The sequence below is a fragment of the Chinchilla lanigera genome, unplaced genomic scaffold, assembly GCF_000276665.1.
Source record: "Chinchilla lanigera isolate Chin_1 unplaced genomic scaffold, ChiLan1.0 scaffold00050, whole genome shotgun sequence".
Classification (NCBI taxonomy): domain Eukaryota; kingdom Metazoa; phylum Chordata; class Mammalia; order Rodentia; family Chinchillidae; genus Chinchilla; species Chinchilla lanigera.
In genome coordinates, this window is record NW_004955451.1 from 16,433,537 (window position 1) to 16,444,932 (window position 11,396).

The 11,396-nt window shown below is 63.9% G+C and overlaps 3 protein-coding genes across 5 annotated transcripts in view; 1 reads left to right on the forward strand and 2 right to left on the reverse strand.

Annotated features, from left to right (window-relative positions):
* The window catches only part of Atp6v0a1 (ATPase, H+ transporting, lysosomal V0 subunit a1), a gene marked incomplete at its 5' end in the record, with an annotated part of 46,310 nt that extends 37,250 nt beyond the window's left edge, over positions 1-9,060 (forward strand). Inside the window, 5 exon segments of the mRNA XM_005394459.2 lie at positions 1,370-1,477; positions 2,326-2,343; positions 5,043-5,160; positions 5,285-5,456; positions 8,281-9,060. Coding sequence (XP_005394516.1) covers positions 1,370-1,477; positions 2,326-2,343; positions 5,043-5,160; positions 5,285-5,456; positions 8,281-8,374 — 510 coding nt within the window. The 3' untranslated portion in view covers positions 8,375-9,060.
* LOC106149643 lies at positions 2,403-8,274 on the reverse strand. Of its 3 annotated transcripts, XR_001235951.1 has the most exons (4): positions 8,148-8,274; positions 6,125-7,160; positions 5,865-5,995; positions 2,403-3,337 (listed from the first exon to the last, which is right to left on the reverse strand). XR_001235951.1 is itself a non-coding variant. In XM_013519143.1 (2 exons), the coding sequence occupies exons 1-2, from the start codon at positions 6,725-6,727 to the stop codon at positions 3,296-3,298; spliced, it is 645 nt and encodes a 214-aa protein (XP_013374597.1). In that variant the 5' UTR covers positions 6,728-8,141; the 3' UTR covers positions 2,403-3,295. The 3 variants fall into 3 exon arrangements, 1 of the variants encoding a protein (XP_013374597.1); XR_001235950.1 differs by lacking the exon at positions 8,148-8,274 and having other exon boundaries at positions 6,125-8,141; XM_013519143.1 differs by lacking the exons at positions 5,865-5,995; positions 8,148-8,274 and having other exon boundaries at positions 6,125-8,141.
* LOC102018052 lies at positions 3,335-4,738 on the reverse strand. Its single transcript, XM_013519142.1, has 2 exons — positions 4,396-4,738; positions 3,335-4,105 (listed from the first exon to the last, which is right to left on the reverse strand). The coding sequence occupies exons 1-2, from the start codon at positions 4,635-4,637 to the stop codon at positions 3,604-3,606; spliced, it is 744 nt and encodes a 247-aa protein (XP_013374596.1). The 5' UTR covers positions 4,638-4,738; the 3' UTR covers positions 3,335-3,603.
* Positions 9,061-11,396: the final 2,336 nt, after the last annotated feature.

Sequence of the window (11,396 nt, forward strand, 5' to 3'; positions counted from 1 at the left end):
AGCCTCCCATCCCGTGGGAGGCTCCCTGTTGGCTGCTCAGTGCGCGGTGATTACAGACTGCAGCCAGGAAGGTCCGGCCCGAGCGTCTAAGTTTAGCAGGCACAGGCGTCCCAGCGGGGGTTGCGGGTCGGAGGGTGCAGGCGTTTGGCGTGGGTGGGGCCTTCACAGCATCAACCTGCACCGGCAGCATCTTGAACTAGGGATCCTGAGGTGACTGCTGCTGGGCGCAGGACTGGAGAGCCTGTTAGAAGGCAGCTGCTAGGGTGCTGGGGGCACCGCTGCCAGTGCAGGCGGTCGGAAAACGCTGAGCTTGGTCGCAGGGGATCCCCAAAAGGTGACGCTGGAGAAAAGCCGCAGGGAGCCTCAGGGAGCTGGTGAAGGAATCCTGGGGCTCCTCTGCCTTGGTCGCAGTGGCCACATGCTGGCATCTGTCCGACTCACTCACTCCTGCCAGAGATTCCTTTTGACCCAGTAAACCCAGATTTTTTCCAAATGAAGTGAACTTTAAAATTTTGCATATTAGCTGGACATGGTCATGCACGACTTTAATCACAGCACTTAGAAGCTGAGGCAGGAGAATCATTCAGAGTTTGTCTAGCCTGGGCTACAAAGTGAGCTCAAGGCCAGCCTGAATTGCATAGTGAGACCCTGTCTGAAAAAGACAAAAAAAAAAAAAAGTTTGCATATGGAGCTGGGCATGGTGGTGCAGGCCTATAATCCCAGCACTCTGGGAGGCTGAGGCAGGAGAATCACAAGTTCAAGCTGCGTGTGGGCAATTTCAAGACTTAATAAAGGCCTTGGATTCAATCCTAAGTGCCAGTAAAACCCCCACAAAACAAAACCTGCCCGTGGGGCTCTGCCACAAATTGTCCCTGCTAAGACAGAGGTTTGAGTGCCTGGCCAGAGTGAGTGGGGAGGCGGCACCCCAAGAGTTCGGACAAAAGGGGCTCCTTTGACTTACTACCCATTTTCCTCAGCCTAGGGAACCCTTGTTCCCAGGCAGAGACCTGGCCTTTCGGAGAACTCTTGGGCTCCCACCGGAATTGTGTTGGCGGGTGCACATAGCACCCCAGAGGAAGCCTGCTCGTTAGTCCTGGCCACGCCACGGTCCTGCGGGTGCCCGTCAGCCCCGCCTCCGGCCTCCTTCGCCCTGCCTGGTGAGGCCAGCGCTCCGGGTGCCGTGGGTGGAGTGGTGAACGAGTCCCTGTCCGGCTGTGGGCTCGTGTTTACACAGTGGTTGGCGCGGGTCCGCTGCCGTGGGGGTCCCGTGCCCCCGAGGTTTGTGTGCACTAACCACACCCTTCCCACTCGCAGAACCCGCGGCACCCAAAGCCCAGGCAAATTCTGCTCTTTCTGTTCGTCCGTGTAGGGAACTCTCAACTTTGGTGGGATCAGGGTGGGCAACGGACCAACAGAGGAGGATGCTGAGATTATTCAGCATGACCAGCTCTCCACCCACTCGGAGGACGCAGAAGAGGTAAGGTCCAGCGGCGTGGCTCCACCCTCTGCTCGGTCGCCCCGGCTTGGTTTTCTCGGAGGCTCACGCCCTGCTTCTTGCAAACTAAAAATACTAACAAGCAGCTGCCTCCCAGCCATGCTTTTGCCGGGGCCCTGCCCCCCACTTGTTCGGCTGAGCGCATAGCAGCTCTCCTGCCCCTTGAGGCCAGCGCTCCCGTGGTCCTCCACGCGGCTCTCTTGCTAACGACGCCAGGCAGTGCACATGGCCCCTATGGTTCCCAGAAACACAGGCCCTGGGAAGCGTCTTCCTCCCTCGCGCTCTGCCCCGGGCTGGCAGCTCCCCTAGCCTGCGTGCAGGGGCCCTGGGAATCTCCAACCAAGAAACAAAAACCTGGCCCCGCTGCTCACCACAGCCCTATTCTCCTTGCAGATACTTTCCTTGAGCTTTTTTTGTTACATGCCTCTTTCCTACAGGGAGCGTGGGAAGGAGCGCGGGAGCGTGGGAAGGAGCGCGGCCATGTGGCCTCTTCCTTAGGACGCTCCTCTCAGGCTGCCGCGGTCCACCCGCTGCCCTGCTGCACTGTAGCGTCTGCTGTGCTCACCCTGCTCGCGAAGCAGAGTGCCCGGTTTCCGGGCAGTAGGGCCGACAGTGGGGACCGGGCAGCCCCCTGGCCACTCCGCTGTGTGGAGTGGTTTCTATCGCAAGCCTTGGGTGCCTCCCCGAAGTACGAGTCTCAGTGCTGCCTCTTGCTGCTGACTGCTGGCGGCCGAGCGCCGGCCTCCACAGCGGCTGCAGGCTGGGATGTGTCTTAACCTGTGACCCCGCGTGTGCGCGGCCCCCACTAAGTGTGCGTTTGTGTTTTCAAGCCTGCCGAGGACACAGCGGTAAGACGAAAGCCTGTCTGTTCTCTGGGCTTCTCTCCCCTCATCCTGTGAGCACTCTGCCGGCCCCACCGCACCCGGGGGCTGCGCACGCCCCGCGCTCGGGCCCCTGCCATCTCCCATCTGTGAGCCTGTGTCCACCGCTCATCTCCACCCCTGCTCTGTCGTCACCTCTGTCTCTGTGTCGTGGGTTTGCTGATCTAACCCTCTGAGGGGCTCGGAAGGACGCACGTCCTGTCTGCCTGTGCCCTCACGCCTGGGGCTTGGCCTCCACCTCCCCTCCTGGGCAGCGCGGGGCCGCGCCCACGCCCTGCCGGCCTCTTCCGCCTGACGCTCTGGCAGGTCTGCCACAGGCCCAGTCAGCACGAGGCGGGCAGTGTGCAGGACGTGGCTTGCCTGCCAGGCACTCTGGGAGGAAGGAGAGCTGGCTGGACAGGGCCTCGTCCGGGGCGTGGCCTCTGCGCTCAGCAGGGCTCTGCTTAGTGCCCCGTGCTTCGAACCGGGTCTGAAAGGCCCCACGGCACTGTTCGCACCTTCCTCCAGCACTGCTGCCCCACACACCTGCCCCCCGCTGTCCCAGGCCTGGGCGCAGCGGCACGGTGTCTCTGCCGTCCACTGGGTCCCGCTGAGGCTGGAGAGGGCCTCCCTGGCGCCAGGGCGTCCTGTGCCCCTGGCCACCACCAGAGGTGCAGCTGACCATCCTGCCCAGGGTCGTCCCTGCAGCCCTGTCCCGGGGTGGGAGGTGCAGAAGAGAGCCTCCCGGCTCTGTCCGTGCCCTGGGCTCACGGCGCCGTAGTGCTCACCTTGTCAGGCCCGGGGAGCTGTGCCAGCCTCCCAGTCATCTCCAGTGGAGCAGGCTTCTTAACAAAGATGGGCCCTGTCCAGGGCTCCCCACAGGCCAGCCGTGGCACCTGTCCCTCCCTGGCAGATGTTGTTTTTCCTCTTCCCAAGGTGTTCAGTCCAGCTGTGGGCTGGCCAGGCCCCTGAGGACAGCCACCTGGCAGCCAGAGCCAGGGGGTCACCAGACTGGCCACGCCCAAGTGTGCGCGTACTCTGCCCCTGGGTCAGGGCTACAGAGCTGACAAGGAGACAGCCCTGCTTTAGAGAGTGGCAGGGTGGCGGGGAGCTCGCCTGGGCGACAGCGAGATGGGTGCACACCCGGGTGCTGTGGGACCTTGTGAGCTCCAGGATGTCAGGCCCCCGAGCAGGAGCTCAGGAGGGTGCAGGCTCCACTGGGTGAGCGGAGCAGGGCTGGGCAGGCAGTCAGGAGCCGGGGAGCTGGAGGAGGGTCGAAGAGGCAGGGGGAGCCGTGGTGGCACGGCGGTGGCAGGAGGAGGAGCTGCAGTGAGCCGCCACAGAAGGACAGTCATGCCCCAAAGTGGCTCTGAGACTGAGCTTCCGGGAAGTAAGAAGAGCCAGCCCTGGGAGAGTGAGGGCGGGGCAGGTCAGGCTGGGGACTGAGCAAGAGAAGGCTGGGGTGTGGTGGCTCCTGGGGACAGCCCTGGTCACCTCCTCCGCTGAGAAAGCCTGGGCTGGGCTGCATAGCAGGGAGCAGAGGGAGGGCGGGGAGAGGCGGGCTGGGAGGAGGCCACCCCTCTCCTCCCCACGCCCGGCAACCCTGGGCTGGGGACTCGGGCACCGCAGCTCCGGGGTGAGGAGGCTTTGGAGCTGCTCTGTGAGAAGCCGGAAACGCGTCAGGTGTAATCGGGGTAAGGGACAGCGAGCCCGCTCTGTGGCCACAGCCTGCAGCTCCACCAAGCCAGCCCTGCAATCCAGGCAGAAATGGAGGTGAAAACCAGACCCTGACTTGGGCAGGGGTTAGCTGCTGAGCCCAGGAGTGGCGCCTGGAGGACCAGCCCAGCATGCAGGAGCTCGGCGCAGCCCTCCTGATGTGATGGGCTCTGGAACCTTCTGGACTCAGACACACTCCCCCGCTCACCATGCCAGGCAGACCCAGATGTGCGCCCGAGAGCTCATCCAGCCCCACCTTCCAGAGCAAGCACAGTGTGGGCGTGGGAAGACGGGGGTGGGGAGGCAGAGCCCCAGGACTATTGCCTGTGTGGAGGTCGGGTTCGCTGCTCCATTTCCCTGGGGATCCTTGAAAAGTCACAGAAGGGAAGGTCACCACAACCTGAAGGCTGTGAACAGCAGAGGCCCTGGAAGCTCCTCAGTGAGCAGGCAGCCTGGGGCCCCTTCCCATCCCTCGGGACTAGCTGCTGGGCACCAGCCCCTCCAGAGGGTGGGAGACGGCAGGCCCTCACTCGGCAGAGGGAGGAAAGTGCTGAGGAAAAGTGCATTACGATAGGGTAGGAGCTGACCCTGGGTGGTGCACATCTGTCATTCTAGCACTCTGGGAGGCTGAGGCAGGAACATGACAAGTTCAAGCCCAGCCTGGGCAACTTACTGACTTAGCAAGACCCTGTCTCAAAACAAAACTAAAACAGGGCTGGGGATGCAGCTCAATGCAAGAGCCCTGGGTTCAACCCCTAATGCTAAAAAAAAAAACCAAAAAACAAAAAACAAAAAACGTGATGTAGCAGGAAGTAGGGCCTGGGCCGGGACTGAGCTGGGCAGGGGTCCTGGGGGTTCGCTGCTGTCGCCAGCTGAGCCGCTGCCCAGTGCCCGGCCCTGGCCGGCCAGCCCGGGCTCCTGCACGGTGCCCTCCTGGCCTGATGGCCTCTCTCTGGCTTCCTCCACGACAGTTTGACTTTGGGGACACCATGGTCCACCAGGCCATCCACACCATTGAGTACTGCCTGGGCTGCATCTCCAACACCGCCTCCTACCTGCGGCTCTGGGCGCTCAGCCTGGCCCACGCACGTGAGTGACCCAAGGACTCCTGGCTGGGCCTCCTGACCCAGGAGCTGGGGACCTCGCCGGCCGGCTGGAGCCGGCAAGGCTGGGCTGTGCCTCCCGGGCTGACCGGCGCTGTCTCCCGCCCCAGAGCTGTCCGAGGTGCTGTGGACCATGGTCATCCACATTGGCCTGAGCGTGAAGAGCCTGGCGGGCGGCCTGGCGCTCTTCTTCATCTTCGCCACCTTCGCCACGCTGACCGTGGCCATCCTGCTCATCATGGAGGGGCTGTCCGCCTTCCTGCACGCCCTGCGGCTGCACTGGTGAGCAGGGCTGGGGTCGGGGTCTGCCCCCAAAGCGGGGCCAGTGGCTCCACAGCTCACCGCGCGGCACATGGAGCCCACAGAAAGGCCTGCTCATCCCGTCGCAGGCTCCCGGGAGAGCTCCAGCCATTAGCGCCCCTCTGTGCTCTGTAGCCCAGGCTGGCCTCGGACACAGCTGTCCTCCTGCCTCAGCCTCCTGAGTGCTGGGGTTACAGGTTTGCACCAGCATGGCCGCCATGGCTGGTGAGCAGAGGGCCTTCCCCGTGCGGTCTGAGTAGCATCCCCGCCCTGTGCTGTGACTGGCCCCTCTGTCCGCCCTCCTTCCCCTTTTGTCCTGGGACTGAAGCCCGGCTCCTCCACAGCTGCGCCCCAGCCCTTTCTATTTTTTTGTTTGAGTCAGGGTCTCACCTTGTTACGCGGCAGGACTCGAACTCGCACTCTTTCCGCCTCAGTCTCCCTATGTGCTGACGTCATAAGCACACCACTTTACACTGGAGTTGCCCTCTTTTCTGGGGTCTCCAGCCCCCGAGTCTGGAACTCTAGACACAGTTCCAGAGGATCCCTCACAACCCGCAGTGTTTTGCAGGGAAAAGGGCGCTCACTGAGCTGCTCCAGGAATCGAGGTGCAGTCGAGACCCGGGCAGCCCCCACCGGAGGCCCACTCTGACCTGAAGCCTTGCTGCTGCTCTTGCCTGTGGCCCTGTCACCGGAGCACGCTCCCGGGACGCCACCTGGCTGTGCAGGCGGGGAAGCCAGGCTTGCGGTGGGCGCAGGGCTGCGTGTTTACCCGGCCAGGCTGAGCAGGGTCCTCCCCGCTTATCGGCCGCCCGGCTGCTTCCTCCGGGCCTGCCCTGTGACTCACCCTTTCCTGCCGCGGGCCCGGCTCCAGCCCCAGGCCGGGTGGGAGCGGCCCCACAGCGGCTGTGACGCGGGAAGGTCGCCTCTGTCACCAGGGCAGCCCTTTTCTCCGGCCCCACAAGGCTCATGATGCCACTGGGCCCTGGGCAGTGGGCAAGGAGCCACAGCTCACACGGCCACCTTGACCCGCGCATCCCTCTGGTGGGAGGCCTGGGGTGGAGGACAACGCTCGGACCCGCCTGGCTGGCACTGAGCGCTGCGGTGGCGTCCTGCGCCCCCTGCTGGTGACACAGGGTCCCTGCACCCCTCTCCTGTCCTGGGGTTTCCTGACTCAGCTGAGAGTTGAGTTCCGACTCCAGGGTCTCTGTCCAGAACAAGAAGAAAACACCTGTTTGATAACAGAAAAATCCCATTCTGAGATTCCTGAAAAGTCAGGAGAAGCCAGGTGGCGGGCGTGGTGGCCCCCGATCTGCAGTGCCAGCGCTCCGCTAGGCCGGCTGAGATGGGAGGATCACAAGTACCAGCCTGGCAGCTTCGTGAGGCTCTGCCTCCACGTCCCGTCAGAGGGGTTGGGGCGCAGCTTGGCACGCTGGCTCACTCCCCGCTGCTACAGGAGGGGATGCGGGAGCGCAGGGAGGTGACGTGTTTGCAGAGGGTGAGCAGGTCGGCTGCCCCTGGACAGACCCAAGGTGCTGGCGGGGTGCTCCTGAGCTACGGAACACCTGGCTGGCACTGCGAGGGCCCGGGCATCCCTGGTGCTGCACCCTCGTCTCCAGCTCACGTGGCAGGCAGGAGAGGTGGCGCCAGGCTGGGTCCCAGGTCGCACGCACCCCTCCTCCGCGAGGCCTGGGTGCAGGAGGAAGTGGAGGGCACCGAGAGGAGGGGTGACCCAGCCACCCGAGAGCAAAGCCTCTGCCCCTTCGCTCCCCGCAAAAATCAGCGTGGCTGGGACGCCAGCCCGAGGTCAGGAGCCGGGGTCAGCAGACCCACCTCGGCCGACCTTTGCCCTGGGACCCGAGCTTGGCCTGCGCATGGCGTCCTGGGCGCACTCGTGGGGTGCAGAGCAACGCGAAGTGCAAGCCTGCTCCCAGCTCCGGCCTCCCAGCCGGCAGAGCCACGGGCGTAGCCTGCTCCCCACGCAGCGGCGGCCTCAGGGGCCGTTAGGAAGGACTCCTAGGGGTGTTCGGGGTGAGCCCAGGCCCCCCCAGTCTGGAGCCACCTCTGCCTTCACCCCGCGTGCCCCAGCCCGCACCCTTGCAGCTCTGCGCAGGCTGCGGCGCCCCGGCCCCCTGCCAGTGGAAACGGCGGGCCCTCTCCCGGCCTCTCCCTGAGCACACATTTTTCTGCCCATATTTGGCCGCATGCAGGCCGCGGGCAGCCCTCCAGGGCAGGGGCAGGGCAGGGGCGCCTTGGTCAGCCTCTTCCTGCGGGTGCAGTGCGTGCGCTGCCGTAGCGAGCCCGCCCTGCTTTCCCCGTGGTCTCCAGAGAATTCTCTCCAGATGTTTTTGTGGTTGGAACATATTTTTGCCTTGAGCTGGGAGGACTCCCCCTGCCGACTTCCCATTTTCCTGGGAATTTCCCCTCTGCGCCGAAGGCTTCCAGGCGTGTGCTCCCCGCTCACTCCTCCCTGCCTCCCCTCCTGCCTGTAACTGGGGCCTGCAAGTTCGAGCCCAGCCTGGGCAACTTAGTGATTTAGCCAGAGCTCGTCTGAACTTTCAAAGTAAAGTAGGCTGGGCATGTACGTCAGTGGGAATGCCCTGGGATCAGTTCCCAGGACTATTTTTTAAATGTATTTACTTAGGGACAGGGTCTCATTATATAGCCCAGGCTGACCTTGAACTTGTGGTGAGCCTCCTGCCTCAGCCTCGGGAGTGGTCCTGTGCCACCGCACCCGCCTTCCCAGTACTGTTTCAAAAGGAAAACAAAAGCTGCTGCCGGCTGACAGCTCCCTCTCCCCGCTTCGCAGGGTCGAGTTCCAGAACAAATTCTACAGCGGGACCGGCTTCAAGTTCCTGCCCTTCTCTTTCGAGCACATTCGGGAGGGGAAGCTGGACGAGTGAGCCCTGGAGGCCGTCGGGCGCCTGCCCCGCCCCGCCCCGTGACGTCGTGTCGTGTTTGCTGTCTGTGCCCGTCCGAGGGGCGCCCGGCCCCTCTGCACCGCCCGCTCGCCCGGGCCTGAGCCCTCCCCGGCCCCGCCCCTGCTGCGCGGTTGGAGGGGCGCAGACAGGCTCTGCCCGCAAGGGGGCGCTGCCTATTTATCAGCCCCACAGCCCCAGACCCGGCGCCGCCCTGCGAGTGCCCCCGCCGCCGTGCCGTCCTGCCCTGCGCGCAGGGCCGAGCCCTCGGCCCCTCCGCCTGCGTGCGGCCGTTCGGCCCAGGGCCCCCTCCCCACTTCCGAGGGACGCGGGGCGCAGGCCCGGTGACCTGGGCGGGGACGGTGGGGTCACCGGTGGTCTGCGGCTGGCGAGAGCGCCCCGCTCCGTGCAGGAGCCCCTCGCCCCGTCCAGGCTGCGGGCCCGAGGGCCAGGTCCTGGGATCGAGTGCCGGCGCGGCAGCCCGGCCGAGGGCTCGGTGGGGGTGCCGCCCTGGTGCAGCCCCTCCTCCCGCCCCCGGCCCAGCCGCGGTGGGGCCCTGCTGGTGTGGCCGCGCGTGCGGCGCCCGTGGAGACCTGTGCTGCGCCTGCAGTGGGTGCCTGCCCGCCGCCCTGTGTTCACAGACCTGTGCTCAATAAAGCGTGTCAGCTCCAGGGGCCCTGCGTCCGTGCCCTGCCCCCGCCCGGCTGGCCGCCAGGCTGGGACGCTCGCCTTATCTCCACGTGCCGTCCTTGGCCCTCCGCTCTGCACATGCCTGGGGCGGGCGGCACCTCCCTCCCTCCCAGCCGTTCCCGGCCCGGCGCCTTGGCCTTGGCCCGCGCGGCCGTGAGATCTCTGCTGCGGGAGCTGGAGGAGGTGGGCTTCGGGGCCGGGCTGCTCGGGCTGAGCTGCAGGCTCTGGACGCGGCCCGCCTGCCCAGAGACGGGCTCCCTTAGCTGCTGCCCTCGCTGCCCCCGACGGGGAGGCCTCTGCAGACTGAGGACCCTGGGGACAGCTGCACACACGGGGTGGGTGGTTTTCACCCGAGAGAGCGGGCGGTGGGGGGGGACTCTGCCGACAGGGCCGGCGCGCAGCCCGCGGTGCATCAGAGGAGCCGAGCCAGGCCCTGCCCCGCCCCGCGCGCAGGGCCAGCCGAGGGGCGTCTGGAGAGAGCGGAAAGTGGATTCGCTGGACTTGAGCAGAACTGAATGTGGAGCCTCTGAGGTCAGAGCCAAGAGACTGGAGGCAGGCCTGGGGCAGGTGGCAATGTCCACGGAAACAGGCAGCCCTGGAGTCATGATGCCTTTTTATCCCGGCAGAGGGTAGGCACGTCTCTAACTCATGACACCATGGAGATGCTCATCATTAGTCATTACAGATACACAAATTGAGCCCATCCTGTCATCCCACCAGCGGGGAGGCTGAGGCAAGAGGGTCACTAGTTCAAGGCCAGTTACAGCTACATCATGAGTTCAAAGCCAGCTTCAACTACATAAGGAGATCCTGTCTCAAAAACAAAAAGAAAAAGTAAATTTTTTTTTGTTTGTTTGTTTTGTTTTTATCTCCGGTACGGGGAACCGAACTCACGACCTTGCGCTTGCCAGGCAGGCGCTTTGCCACTGAGCTAAATCCACAGCCCCAAGAAAATGTAAATCAAAACCACAGCAAAGAGCCAAGTGGGGTGAGGGAGCCTGTACTCCCCACACAGGGAGGCAGAGGCAGGAGGATCAAGAGTTCAAGTCCAGCCCAGGCTACATGGTAAGACTGTCTCAAAATATAAGAAACATGCACACACACAAACCCAAATATACGCTAAGGTATGAAACGGCCACACCAAGTGCTGGTGAGCGGGTTGAACCCCCATTTCCTGCATGAAAGCTGGTGCACTTCCTGGAAATGTTACACATGGAACAAAGGACCCCGTGCCCAGTTCTTGGGGCCTACCCCCCAAAAAAAGACATGCGTGCAGAAACGCGCGGCAGCGTTCCTCATGATGCCCAAACTCGGGGTCACCTCGCTGGTGAGTGTCAGCCTGGGGCGTGGGTCACAGACACAGACGTGGGCCTGTGCAAGGGCATGGCGCTGGCACCTGTGCTTCTCCACGAGACTCTGAACTCAGAAGCCCAGTGGTCATCGAGATCCAAGGGAAACAGCCGACTGTCCCAGCCCTCACGCGTACCTGGGACGGGGTCACCGGCAACAGCAGCCAGTGCCTCTGGCTGGGGGCAGGCTGTGTCCCGAAGCACTGCCGTGGGTTACACAGATGGTGCTGAGGACACAGCACCACTAACTGCACGTCTGTGCTCGCGTCCCTACTTCCTTGCGGGCTGGGACCCGAGGCCACGCCTCCTCCGCCACGTGACTTTCCCAATACCCAGAGCCTCTCAGGTCCTCAGATCCCGCGAGCGGTTCCCTCTGCGCAGCACCCCCCCCCCCCGCCTCGCTTCCCGTCTCCCTGCCGTTCAGATGCTGCCCTGGGCTGGGGCCTTTGCACTTCTCCGGGTGCTGCTGTCCTTTCACGAGCAGCCCAGCAGCCACGGCAGCGCCTGACACAAAATCTGCTAGCGCCTACAGCTGTTATCTGGCACTCTGGGAGGCTGAGACAGAAGCACTGCAAGTTAGAGTCCAGCCTGGCCAATTTAATGATTTAGACCCTGTCTCAAAATATCAAGTAAAAAAGGGTTGTGGGATGTAGCTCAGGGCAAAAGCCCTGGGTTTAACCTCCAGTACGACCAAAAATCCAAAAAGTTCCAATATGTATTTATTGGGTGGGCTGGGGAGTCAGGAAAAAAAGCATCCGCACCTCTGCGGCGGTAGGGGATGGAAAGCAGCCGTGCGCAGCAAAGTCGCGTGACCCACCGCGCCCCGAAGGGACGTTCGCGCGGCCCCGACACCCCGCGGGGCGCGGCCGGCCCGGAAGCGGAGGCTCTGGTCAAGGCCGGGCTTCAGGGTCACGTGCCCAGAGGCCCGCAGCGGATTGGCCGCAATCGCCCCGCCCCCGCCCCGCCCC

What these genes read in the sequence shown, in the direction of transcription:
- LOC106149643 (XM_013519143.1), bottom strand. Translation starts at nt 6,727, where the DNA reads ATGGGATTTTTCTGTTATCAAACAGGTGTTTTCTTCTTGTTCTGGACA. An exon ending in GAGCAGCAGCAAGGCTTCAG is followed by an intron (nt 3,338 to 6,124) that starts GTCAGAGTGGGC and finishes TCTGGCTGCCAG; the next exon opens with GTGGCTGTCCTCAGGGGCCT.
- LOC102018052 (XM_013519142.1), bottom strand. Translation starts at nt 4,637, where the DNA reads ATGCACTTTTCCTCAGCACTTTCCTCCCTCTGCCGAGTGAGGGCCTGC. An exon ending in CGAACCCGACCTCCACACAG is followed by an intron (nt 4,106 to 4,395) that starts GCAATAGTCCTG and finishes CCTGGATTGCAG; the next exon opens with GGCTGGCTTGGTGGAGCTGC.